This window comes from Schistocerca cancellata, chromosome 1 (assembly GCF_023864275.1).
Source record: "Schistocerca cancellata isolate TAMUIC-IGC-003103 chromosome 1, iqSchCanc2.1, whole genome shotgun sequence".
Taxonomy (NCBI): domain Eukaryota; kingdom Metazoa; phylum Arthropoda; class Insecta; order Orthoptera; family Acrididae; genus Schistocerca; species Schistocerca cancellata.
Window position 1 is genome coordinate 206,397,038 of NC_064626.1, and position 13,454 is coordinate 206,410,491.

General features: G+C 39.6%; 1 protein-coding gene across 5 annotated transcripts in view; it reads left to right on the plus strand.

Annotated features, from left to right (window-relative positions):
• Positions 1 to 13,454, plus strand: part of LOC126168825 (protein ARV1) — a 45,628-nt gene that overhangs the window by 2,885 nt on the left and 29,289 nt on the right. For all 5 annotated transcript variants that reach the window (XM_049920594.1, XM_049920592.1, XM_049920593.1 and 2 more), the window contains exon 2: positions 1,549 to 1,653. In XM_049920594.1, coding sequence (XP_049776551.1) covers positions 1,552 to 1,653 — 102 coding nt within the window. In that variant the 5' untranslated portion in view covers positions 1,549 to 1,551. The remainder of the gene's footprint in view (positions 1 to 1,548; positions 1,654 to 13,454) is intronic.

Here is a 13,454-nt window from a genome sequence, read left to right on the forward strand (position 1 = left end):
TCATGTCTGCAGCTGCAGCTCAAGAACAAGGAATAATATTGCCGTCCCGTGCATAGGCTGCTATTAATACAACACAAATGGTTGTGTTTGGAGTGGTGCCATGACCAGTGAGCATGGACTGCTGATAAATCGTGTTGAATCGTGTTCGGCAATGAATCAGTTTTACACCATCTTGGATGACCGTGGTCAGTGAGTATGATGATGACGTGAGGAGAGGTCCTATTCTTCCGTTGTTTTGCAGAGGCACAGCAGTGCTACTTCTGGTGTTCTTGTGTGGAAAGCCATCAGTTATGACCTCAGCTCGAGGCTGGTAGTGCTTGAAAGAACTCTGACTGCAAATTGGTGTCAGACATCATGTGTCCTTATGTGTTACCTCTCGTGTGACAGTATTATGATGCCATTTTTAACATAACAATGCTTGGCCACACATGGCACACGTCTCTATGAATTCTTGATGTGATTGTGAGAAACTCCTGTGGCCTGCAAGATCCCCTAAGCTGTCCCTGATAGAACATGTGTGGGGCGAGGTCAGGTGTCAACCCGATCCCAGTGCCGGTATCCTGAATATCGTGGGCCATTTACAACAGCTATGAGACAGCTTGTCTTAGGAGAGGTTACAACGGCTTTGACACCCTTCCCACTTGCATCAGTGCTTGCATCTAGGCCAGATGGGGTGGAACATCTTACTGATAAATGGGATGATACTGCCAAGTTCCTTGTTAGTTTGACTCGATATTGTAATCACTGAAAACACATCCTGTACCTTCTCAACTTGTGAAACTTCATTTAGTTTCCCTCCTCCCCCCTCCTCCTCCTCCTCCCCCCTCCTTCTCCTCCTCCTCCTCCTCCTCCTCCTCCTCCTCCTCCCCCTCCTCCTCCTCCTTCCCCTCCTCCTCCTCCCCACTCCTCCTCCTCCCCACTCCTCCTCCTCCCCACTCCTCCTCCCCCCCCTCCCCCTCCCCATCCCACTCCTCCTCCCCCTCCTCCTCCCCCCCCTCCTCCCCTCCCCCCCTCCTCCTCATCCCCCCCCTCCTCCTACCCCCTCATGCTCCTCCCCTCCTCCTCCTCCCCCTCCTCCTCCCCCCTCCTCCCCCTCCTCCTCCTCCTCCCCCCTCCTCCTCCTCCCCCTCCTCCTCCTCCCCCCCCTCCTTCTCCTCCTCCTCCTCCTCCTCCTCCTCCTCCTCTTCCTCTTCCCCCTCACCTCTTCATCCTGTTCTGACTGCTTCACTTCTTTGTTAGACAGTATAATTTAGGAGTAAAGGTAATAATTTACTGAATAGTAGAATCATTGTGTTACTGACAGGCATATAAATAAGCTTGCTGAATAATTCCATGAGCTATACTGTGTGTGTGTGTGTGTGTGTGTGTGTGTGTGTGTGTGTGTGTGTGTGTGTGTGTGTTCATTCCTCTGATACTGCATGCAAAAAATTAATTTTTATAAAATAATGATATTCTATTTACTGTGATGCATTTATCTCTTGTTAAATAGTTTCCCAAAGAAGTACAGCATATTTTTTAATCCAAGCAAAATTTACAAAATGTTTCCAGCTGATGCAGAATGATAGGTGCCAGTATGAATGTATCCACTGTGGAAACCAAATACAGGACCTTTTCAAGAAGTACAGTGCTACTGTACTGAAGCTGACAGAATGTGTGAGTAACTAACTGATTAGTGACATAATAATACTAATTAATTATTATATATATAATGTAAATATAATTATGATAATAAATGGTAATAATATTAATAATTATAACAATTATAACTATTTTCCTACATGAACATAAACAAGAAAAATTACTCACAGCTTCATCTCACTATTGATAGAGACACAAAACATTCAGTGAAGGGGATTGACAAATGTATGAGGTTGAGTGAATGACATAGCGGAAGAAAATTTTAGAAGAGGAATGTATGTTTCCAGGACAGAATTATTGTAAAGCTCTTCACACTGGGTGGTATTGTAAGAGAAGAGTGTAAGAAATATTTGTCACGATCTCACTTATCGTATAGTTTGCTTGACTGCTTATGTATCAGGTTTTCAAACAGATATTTTGTAAACAGACTTAGATACTTAAAGGGAATGGTTCGATAAGACATGTCAAAACCTGTGCTGAATTTTTTTACGCACGAAGAAGACAATGAAAGAAATACAGTCAAAATTTTAGCTGCTAAGATGCATTGCAAGTGTTAAAAAAAAGATGACATGTGCCAAATTCGTAGCGCACTAGGTAGCGATAGAAATGTTACACCCCTACTGGCGCTGTAACAACTGCACATGCACAACTAGGCGACCCCTCACACACACACACACACACACACACACACACACACACACACACACACACACACACACAGAGAGAGAGAGAGAGAGAGAGAGAGAGAGAGAGAGAGAGAGAGAGAGAGAGAGAGAGATATCAGCGGTACATTTGTAAACAGGAAACACGACACAACCAGATCGGAATTTGTAAAGGACGTTTCAGGCTACCGTTCGTTGATATTTTCTCTGACACTACAGTACACGGTTATTACTGTCTTGAATTAACCACTCAAGTAACATCTATTACAAATTATTGGTTGCTTTACATGATGTAAGAAATATGCGCCAAATGGAAACCCGAAACCATCTGAATGACAAACTGTCCGAAAGATTTAGAACTGTTCATGAGAGGCTATGCACCATTACCGATGGAGATCTATGAGACAGGGCTCTCCGAATTGCGTCTGACATGAACATTGTTAATTTCCAGGCTTCGTCGACCTGGCTATGCAGGTTCAAGAAATCGTACAGAATAGGAAGTTGCAAAATTACCAGGTTTACATCATGTAAACATGTAGAGCAGCTGCCAGTGATGGACAATGCTATAGAGAAATTCATAGCTGATGTAAAGATGAAACTTGCTGTTACCCCGCAACTGCTGTTTATAAAGCTGATCAGTCCGCTTCCAGGAAAGAACTGCATGCACACCACGCTTTATCATTTCTTGGTAAAAGAAAGATGGAGTCGGTTGCCCAATCAATGAATGCAATGACTCATTCATATATGATAATGCCAGTGATAAGTGTGAGTGGTTTACTGCTTCACACTACTAGGACCAAAAATAAAAAATGGACTGTTTAGTTGCAAAAATCTTGTAATTGACATATCAAAATCTGGAAAAATGGGAAACAATAATTTTCAACATTTCATTCGAAATGTATTCCTACCAGCTGCAGAAATTAATTTATTGCTTTTGTTGGATTCATGGTCTCTCTTTTAGCATAGGATGACGAAAAATCTGTAGACGTAATGTGGATTCTGTCTGGAACTGCTAGTGCGATTCAACCTCTCGATAAAGAATTTTTTCGACAGTGGAAAGCATTTTTCAGGAAATTATCAGACAACATAATTACCAATACCTCACTCTCATTTCAGGTTTATCAGCGGAACAGTATTCTTAAGTTCCAGTCAGTGTGCATTACCAGATTTCTTCGCCACCATTTATGATTTTGATCAAGTATGCCTGGTATGCTGTGCAATACGCAGAACAATGGGCAGGACTATTTCTGACTCAATCCAGTTTTGGCTAAATAAAGCTAGTGGTTACTGCGAAGTGCCTGGCTGCATCAATTTTTCCTTTGACCGGTTTGCCTGGTGCAAGAAAATTGTTTGTTTTTGTCATTCAATAGACACTTCGCATTTTTGTGATGACTGCGGGGAAAGAGCTGTTTCACTGATAGCCAAATGCACAACATTCAAACATTATTATAAGGAATGGCCTACAGGAATTGTTATAAAATGTAGTACTGCAAGACATATTTCATTTCAACAAATTACGAATTTTCATTGATGGAAGTCATTTGTGACATCAGACACTGCCATGATTTTATTTTCTCTGCTAGCCACTTTTATCAGAATTTCTTGTGTAAGAATTTAACTGTCAATATGAAGTTATTCATAAAAAATGTTTGTGTAGTTTAAGCCAAGTTTTCACTGGAGCAGACAAACTAACAAACACAAGCAAAAGAGAATTCTGTCTGGTGTACCCGTCAGGCCTCTTGCAGGTCTTTCAACTGGATGCCACTGCAGCTAGTTACTTGTCCCCTACCTTCTCCAGTTACCTAATTGGAAAATGAAGACCAGTAGTTTAATTTATTTACTTTTTTATTTATTGCTCCGTGGGACCAAATTAAGGAGAAGTCTCCATGGTCATGGAACGAGTCAATACATGAAATTATAACACGATATTAGAAACAGATAAAATGAAATATAAAAAAAAAAAATATTCAGATGACAAGTTGTAAGTTTAAATAAAGAAAATCAACAATGTAACACTGGAATTTGCTTAATTTTTTAGCTCTTCCAGGAGCTCCTCGACAGAATAGGAGTGAGCCATGAGGAAACTCTTCAGTTTAGACTTAAGAGTTTGGGCTACTGCTAAGATTTTTGAGTTCTTGTGGTAGATTATTGAAAATGGATGCAGCAGAATACTGCACTTCTTTCTGCACAAGAGTCAAGGAAGTGCATTCCACATGCAGATTGGATTTCTGCCTAGTATTAACTGAGCGAAAGCTGCTAACTCTTGGGAATAGGCTAATATTGCTAACAACAAATGACATTAAAGAAAATATATACTGTGAGGGCAATGTCAGAATTCCCAGACTATTGAATAGGGGTCAACAAGACGTTCTCGAACTTACACCACATATAGCTCGAACAGCCCGTTTTTGAGCCAAAAATACCCTTTTTGAATCAGAAGAATTACCCCAAAAAATACCATACGACATGAATGTATGAAAATATGCGAAGTAGACTACTTTTCATGTTGAAGTGTCGCTTATTTCAGATGCTGTTCTAATGGTAAATAAAGCAGCATTTAGTTTTTGAACAAGATCCTGGACATGGCCTTTCCACAACAGCTTACTATCTATTTGAACGTCTAGGAACTTGAACTGTTCCGTCTCGCTTATAATATGCCCATTCTGTCTGATCAAAATATCGGTTCTTGTTGAATTGTGAGTTAGAAACTGTAAAAACTGAGTCTTACTGTGATTTAGCATCAAATTATTTTCCGCACGCCACGAACTTATTTCATGAACTACATTATTTGATACTGTTTCAATATTATACACAAGATCCTTCACTACCAAGCTGGTGTCATCAGCAAACAGAAATATTTTTGAATCACCTGTAATACTAGAAGGCATATCATTTATATAAATAAGAAACAGCAGTGGCCCCAGCACCGACCCTTGGGGAACGCCCCACTTAACAGTGCCCCATTGGGACTGAACATCACTACCACTCTCAATATTGCAGAGAATTACCTTCTGCTTTCTGTTCTTAAAGTAAGAGGCGAACCAATTGTAAGCTACTCCCCTTACTCCATAATGGTCCAACTTCTGCAGTAATATTTTGTGGTCAACACAGTCAAAAGCCTTCGTTAAATCAAAGAAAGCACCTAGCATTCGCAACCTTGTATTTAATCCGTCCAAAATCTCACAGAGAAAAGAGAATATAGCGTTTTCAGTTGTTAAACCATTTGTAAAACCAAACTGAACATTTGACAGCAAGTTATGTGATTTTAAATGTTCCAGTAACCTTGTATATACAACCTTCTCGATAACTTTAGCAAACACCGATGGCACAGAAATAAGTCTAAAATTGTCAACATTATCAATATCTCCCTTTTTATAAAGTGGCTTCACTACCGAGTACTTTAATCAGTCAGGAAACTGACCACTCCTAAAGGAAAAATTACAGATATGGCTAAGTACTGGGCTAACATACGTAGAACAATACTTCAGTATTCTGCTAGATACCTCGTCATATCCATGAGAGTTCTTGGTCTTCAGTGATTTAATTATTAACTCAATCTCCCTCTTGTCAGTATCATGGAGGAGCATTTCAGATAAGTCTCGGAACACTTTTTTCTAAGAGCGCTATGATTCCCTGTTGGGACTAGGTTTCTATTTAGTTCACCTGCTATATTCAGAAAGTGATTATTAAATACTGTACATATATGCGACTTATCAGTAACACGGACATTCCCACTACACACTGATTCTATATCCTCGACCTGTCTCTGCAGACCAGCCACTTCCTTTACGACCGACCATATGGTTTTAATTTTATCCTGAGACTTAGCTATTCTATCTGCATACCACATACTTTTTGCCTTCCTAATAACATTTTTAAGCACCTTAAAATACTGTTTGTAATGGGCTACTGCATTTAGGTTTTGACTGTTTCTAACGTTTTGACATAATTGCCACTTCATTCTACAAGATATTCTTATCCCTCTAGTCAGCCACCCAGGCTGCCTGTTTGTGCTAGTACCTTGTTTTGAACGTTCTAACGGAAAGCAACATTCAAAGAGCACGAAAAAAGTCTTGAGAAAAGCATTATATTTATCGTCTACTGTATCAGCGCTATAAACATCTTGCCACTCTTGTTCCTTGATAAGGTTTACAAAGATCTCTACAGCAACTGGATCAGCTTTCCTAAACAGCTGATGACTATATTTAACATGTGTGGCAGCACAAAAATCTTTGAGTTAAAATTTGTGCATCATGATCTGAAAGGCCATTCACCTTTTTGCTAACAGAATGCCCTTTAGTAACGAGGAATGAACAAAAATGTTGTCTATGGTTGTTCTACTGTTCCCTTGCACTCTCATTGGAAAGAATACGGTTTGCATAAGATTATATGAATTAAGGTGGTCTACCAGCATCCTCTTCCTTGCACAATCACTTATACAATTAATATTGAAGTCACCACATATAACTAACTTTTTGTATTTCCTATAAAGTGAACCAAGAACCACCTCTACCTTTAGCAAAAATGTGAAATCGGAGTCTGGGGCTCTATAAATAACAACAGTTAGAAGTTTAGCTCCATTAAATTTAACCACACCTGCACAACATTCAAACACCTTTTCAGTGCAGTACTTTGAAACATCAATTGACTCAAATGGGATGCCGTTTTTCACAACATGGCTACTCCCCCACACCCCAAAGAGCTCCTCGAAAAGCTGCCAGCCAACCTGTATCCTGGTAAAGGAAGCCTCTGAATTATCTCCTTATTTAAGAAGTGTTCAGATATACCAATAATTTCTGAGTCAACATCTATAAGCAGTTCACTAACTTTATCTCTAATACCTTGTATATTTTGATGAAATATACTAATTCCCTCATTACTCGGATACCTAAGCTTTGTCAAAAGTGGTTCCTTTGTTAGAGAGACTTCCCTTAAGCAGGAATACCTATCAGCTGACTTCAATCTAAAAAAGGTGCAGTTCTAACACCCACTACTGCGGGAATTTTCCCATGAGTGATCCCACCAGCCCCACCTATGCTGTCACCTATAAGCTTTGCTAACCTCCCCTTCCCATACCTGTTGAGGTGCAGGCCATGTCTAGTGAAACCCGTCCTGCTGATAGACTCCACCAACACCACTGAAATATGACCCATGCTTTCTGTCATCAGCGCACCCCCAAGTCTCATGTTATTACGCCTGACGACTGTATTAAGATGAGGCCGATCGTGATGCTGAAACAGTTCCACGAAATGCACATTCGTGTTGCCAGTCTGAGTGGCTATCTTTTCCAGGTCACCATCTATGTCATACTCCCCATCCCTATCAATACTATTACCAGCGCCACCCACAATCACTACCTGATCCTCTTTAGTAAAATTCCTACATAACCCCCCTGTGTTAACAGTCACCTGAGCCAATCCTGCATTAGGCTTCACAATGCTGGTGACTTGGTACTCACTCTCCAGCACTTCCTGCAAGTGCTGGCCTACACCTCTGCCATGAGAACTACCTAACAGCAGAACCTTCTTCTTCCTCTTCGACTTTGCAACTGTTCTAGCCACTGTAACTACTGAGGTCTGCTGCATACTTCCTACATCTACAGCTACTAGAGATTCCTCTCCACTAGACTCTGACAGTTGGTCATATCTATTGTAAACACCAATAGTAAAACTATCTGAAAATCTTCTTCTCCTAGCAGATCTCTTGCCAACAGCCAGCTCCCATTCCCCAACCCCCTTCTCCCTCCTCATCCTATCTAGCTCCTCCTGTGCGTTTTTCAACTGCACCTGAAGGGCACAGATCTTACACTCCTGCTCCTGTATCAACTTACTCTTGCTACATAACCTGCAGTTCCAGGAGAGGATCTCACCAGAACACCCACTGGCTTCCCCACTGCATTCCCTCCAGTGAAAATACTTCTAACAAGTCTCACACCGCAATCCACTACTCACGAACCTACGGCAAAGCCCACACTTCTCACTCATGGTAAAATTTTACTTTTTCTAAGTTCCGCTACTACAATAAGATGACGTTAAAAACCTGACTACAGTAATCACGAACTTACTCTACACGGGAAGTAACTACTATTATTAACAGTATTAATCAACAACAAATGTGAATATAACAAAAGACTAATACAGAAAGAGAATCAAACGTCTAATGACACAGTAACGAAGCTGAAAACAGTTCCCAAAAGGTTCTTCTGAAATTATTTCACCAGAAAACACAAAAAACACCAGTTGAAGACTACTAAAGTTCCTAAATAAACCACTATACACAAACAATTAATTAGTACTTAGCTTTCGACGTGCCGCGACAGCTGCAACTGGTCAGCACGGAATGTAAACACAGGTAAGAGGTTACGTTGCTCGATACGAAACACTCACAAATATCAGGTCACAATGCAAGAAAGGCAGAGGTGAATGAAGAAACCACTAATAAGTCACTTACATAGTAAATATTATCACAAAAGCCGTTAAAATATGTATCTGAAACCTAAAAAAATATATAAAAACTTAGAGAGCGATCTCACACGCAGTCACTCGCTTATGACGTCACACCAAAGAAGTGTGGAAGAACCACATGTCTTTCATGGCCTCTCCGACATCTGTGAGAAGTGAATGGTGGAAAAGTTGTGGTCTGAACAGGATTTGATCCCACGCTCTCTGGATCGTGAAGCTACCATTTTGCCACTACACATTACACACATAGTGGAAACGTTAGCTATGTCACCTCTTGAGATGATGCTTCACGTCAGTAGTTAGTGTTCTGTTCATAAATTTACCCTCAATGGTAATGAGAAGCAGAGGAAAAATGGCAGCCAGCATACAAGGAAAATTTTGGACCAGTGAGAGATCGAGATACAGTTCCATGTAAAGTATACAATCTCCACGAATGTCATGCTTCCGTACAAATTGAGACACTTAAATTCTTTCTTCCCTGTGCCATTTTGCATACTCCATCGAGAACAGTGCGCTCACCATGCGAAATAATCCTCACTCAATAGCCAATTTCCACATTGTGGCTCTAACAAGATATAGTTGTATCCTGTATGCCGAATATTAGCTCCAAAAACTAACAACATGGTGTTCATAGGTAATGTTCGCTACCACATGTCCTCTCCCATTCCTCTGGTATAAATGGTTCTACCCATACACAAGTGAATGGTAGTGAATTTTCTGCAGACACTCATTCGCATGTGTTTGCTTCCATTCGCTCCATTGTATACCAGGCTTTAGGTGCTTAAAATTGTTGTCTTTGTACTCCAGATAATTCCACTACACAACGCTGCGCGAGTGATTCGCCGAGTCACACGCTAGGCGTTTAGGGGTGTACATCCCGCTGTTATAAGCTGTTCTTTGTGAGGCAAAAATGTGTAACTTCCACATTTTTTACAAAATACTTGCAGTGCCTCTTAGCAGCTAAAATTTTGGTCATGTATTTCTTTCGTTGTCTTCTTCCTGTGTAAAAAATTTCAGGGTAGGCATCAGTGTGTCTTATTGGACCATTCCCTTGTTGGTGAGAATCTACACAAACAGGGGAAACAAATTAAGCAGACAGCTGCAGACTAATATCATTGTTAAATGTATTTTTGACAATTTTTTCAAAGATAATTTGCAACATAGTGGCATTTCGGCCGTCAACCATTTGACATCCACAGATTTCTCCATGTTACTGTGGGGTTCAGCTGCGTGCATTGTCATTTACACAGCTTTCATTAGGACATCAGCTTCATATTTTCTTAAGGCTAGAAATTCAGTAAGTAACTTCCTTGTCCTGCCCATCTTCATTTCATTGTCGTTACAGTAATAAATATACCTTCCACTGTAGTTTGCTCTACCTACCTACGTACCCACCGCGCATGTGCGCGCGCGCACACACACACACACACACACACACACACACACACACACACACACGTGAAGTCTGTACCAAGAGGCCTCCGTGATATCACCTGGCAAGTTATTTGTGTGAATGCCAGTACCATAACTTACACTGCCGCTGGATGATAAGCCATTTACCTGCTCAGTGCTGTTTGTATCAAACTTCTCAGCCTTGCAACTGATCTTGAAAGTATTACTTCTTTGTTGTCTAAATTTGGTGGATACCATCCAAGATCCTCAATGTGATGTGCGTTGATGCTTATTGACATAATCTACATGCACTTGCTACATTCTCTAAGATGCTTAAAGCAGATGGCACACAGCTCATTCAGGAGGGAGTCCAGATACTTTTGTGCACATGCTGTAGATTAATTATGGATTCAAAACTGTCTATGGAAATACAATTTTCATTCTCCTTTTTCCACTACCACATGCCATTTGTTGGAACCCCATTACAAGAATTAATCTCAGCTTCACACACTCACAACAATCACTTTCTACGATTAATGTTACATTCAAGTTTAGAACCACTACTATGCTCTGTATTTGTTTCTGTAGATGCATTGTTCGTTTCCAAAGTATGCATTCAGGCAGTTCATTCTCATAGGTGCCAGAATTCGAAGTAAACACAAAATACAAGTAAAGTGACAATCTGTGCTATTGCGGAAAGTTTGGTCACAGAGCACTGAAGAGGTATCACTCATTCCTTTACCAATTTTGAGTCAGGATTTTATCTTAAAGGTAAAAACTTCAGCCTGTACTACTGATATTAACGTGTCTGCTGACATTTTTCTTCTTAATTTAAAAGATTCCCCTCATGGTTGTATCCATCTAACTCAGTTTTAGCAATTTTGGAAAGGATAGATTGCTACTCACCTTGAAGATGATCTGTTGATTGGCAGATAAGCACAATGCAAAGACTAGTACACATTGAGCTTTTGGCCAAAGCTCTCCTCAGGAAAGAAAAAAATGCAAGCAAGCACACCTCTTACACAACCAGGATTGCTATCTCTGACTACTCAGGCCAGATTTGGTGAGTAGCAATCTCTCCTTTCCATAATTGTTATTATTCCAACCCAGACTTTCCATTGTTTGAATCAATTTTGTCATCTCTGATGACACTGACCCATATTTTTTGGTACTCTCATGGAGATCTCATTGGCATAATTCTTCTTCTTCTTCTTCTTCTGTGGCTGTTACTCCCACAAAAATTTCCTCATATAGGCGTTTTTTTTTTTGTCACTCAGTGATTCTTCAGATTTACTTCTAAATGAGATTGTAAGAAACATTGGTAATTTAATCAGCTTTTGGCTGTTTCTTTTCCTTATTCCAGAATCTTTGGAATGCATTTCTGAACTGCTTGAAAAAATGTTATCAGAAACACATTGCCAAATGACTTGAACAATTAATACTAACATTTATGAAAATAAGTATCTACCAGAATCATGTTTCACAATGTGTTAAGTTGCTTCTTTCTTATTCAAATAATGTATTTTCCTTAACAGTTATTTGTCAATGACCTCTACTGAGGCATTCTTTGTACACTGTTCAACCAACTCAACAATTTCAGAAATTCATATTTACAGCTCTATGTCTATCCTGTACTTCTTGATTCTTACCATGTAGTTTCGTTATTTCTCTTTTTCTTGCTGTTACAATTTTCTCACAAATTGTTTGTCGCAGAATTGTGTGTATGCAACATTCTTTACACTTTTACAACTTTACATTCTTCCTCCATCTCATCCTCAAATTATTGGATTTTATATAGTGTTTCCATTTCCCACTTGCTAATAACATTTGAATCATATATGGAATTTTTGTGTCTGGTCCTGTATCTTCCATTTCAGTTCATAAAAATCCTCTAGCCTCATCTAAACTTTGTTCATATGCTAAATTGTATATCACTGTGATTTGTATAGTTTGTCTTTAAATTCTTGCACACATGGCATCAAGAATTGGAATGTGTGTGTGTGTGTGTGTGTGTGTGTGTGTGTGTGTGTGTTGTGAGTCAGACAACACATTCAGTATGTTGCATTATTCCTATATGGTTTTCTACTGCTAACCCTGTATTTACCTGGCCATAAGTCCTGTTATTCCTGCCACCAGAGTTCACAAATCCCCAAAATATTTGCCTTCAGTTTATCTATTTTTCTTTTTAACCCCTTAACATAAAATCCTAAATTATTTTGTTTTTACTATTTTGACAGAAACTTAAAATCCTGAATATACATAGACAAATTAAGAGCAGACTTCTGGGAAAAAAAATCTCGCTTATATCAATTTCATCATCAATATTTGTGTGTTCTGCAACTACCTAGAGAGTGTACAGTCCTGCATTTGTGGCCTGGCTGTCATGTTTTGTTTGATGTGGTTTCTACTAGTCTTCTTTACTGGTGCAGATTTAGATAGTTGGCAACAAATTGTGTGCTTTCACTGTGTTCTGTATCGTTGTTTAGGCAGTGCTTTCCAAAAAGGATGGCTATAGTGATCCTGAGTTTGGCATTGAATTTAGCAGCTCAGAAACTGAAGAACAACAGTAAGGACTGAAAGTTATGGCAGTTTGTCAATTGACTGACAAGTGCTTGCCAGAGAGAATTTTGTCCACTGTGCTCCATCCAGTTTTTCCAAGATTTCTGTTGCAGGAAACCATTGAGAAATACATGGTTCAACTTCATAGAACCCAGAAACTTAAGAGGCTTCAAGCTTCGGGATATTTCTCTCAAAGTCTAGTTTACGAGTATACTCAGGAATTTATTAATGGTGATCTTTAAAAATTTATAGGTCATTATTTCAAGCTTCAAAAGCTATATTTCTATGTCTGTATGTAACGTCATTCAGTACAGGTTGTTTTTCATTAATAAAAAATATTTTTCAAACTTAATTTGGAAATAAAAATGCAGTGTGTTAAGATGTTAAATTTTCTAGCCTACCTACCCGATTAATGGGCATAAATTTCCACACTCAGATCCAGACCCGTACAATGCCATTTTTGTTTCTTCTGACAATATCCTCCTGAGTAGTCACCACCTAGACTCCCAAAAGGGAGGCCATTTCACCTCCGCAATATTTTACTCAAGAGGATACCATCATCATCCATATTAAGCAGTTGCATGCCCTTGGGAAAAATAACGGCTATAGTTTCCTGTTGCTTTCAGCTGTTCGCAGTACCAGCATAGCAAGGCTTTGTTGTCTTATGTTACAAGATCAAATCTCTATCATCCAGAATATTGTCCCTGCAACTACTGATAAGGCCACTTTTCTTCAGGAACCA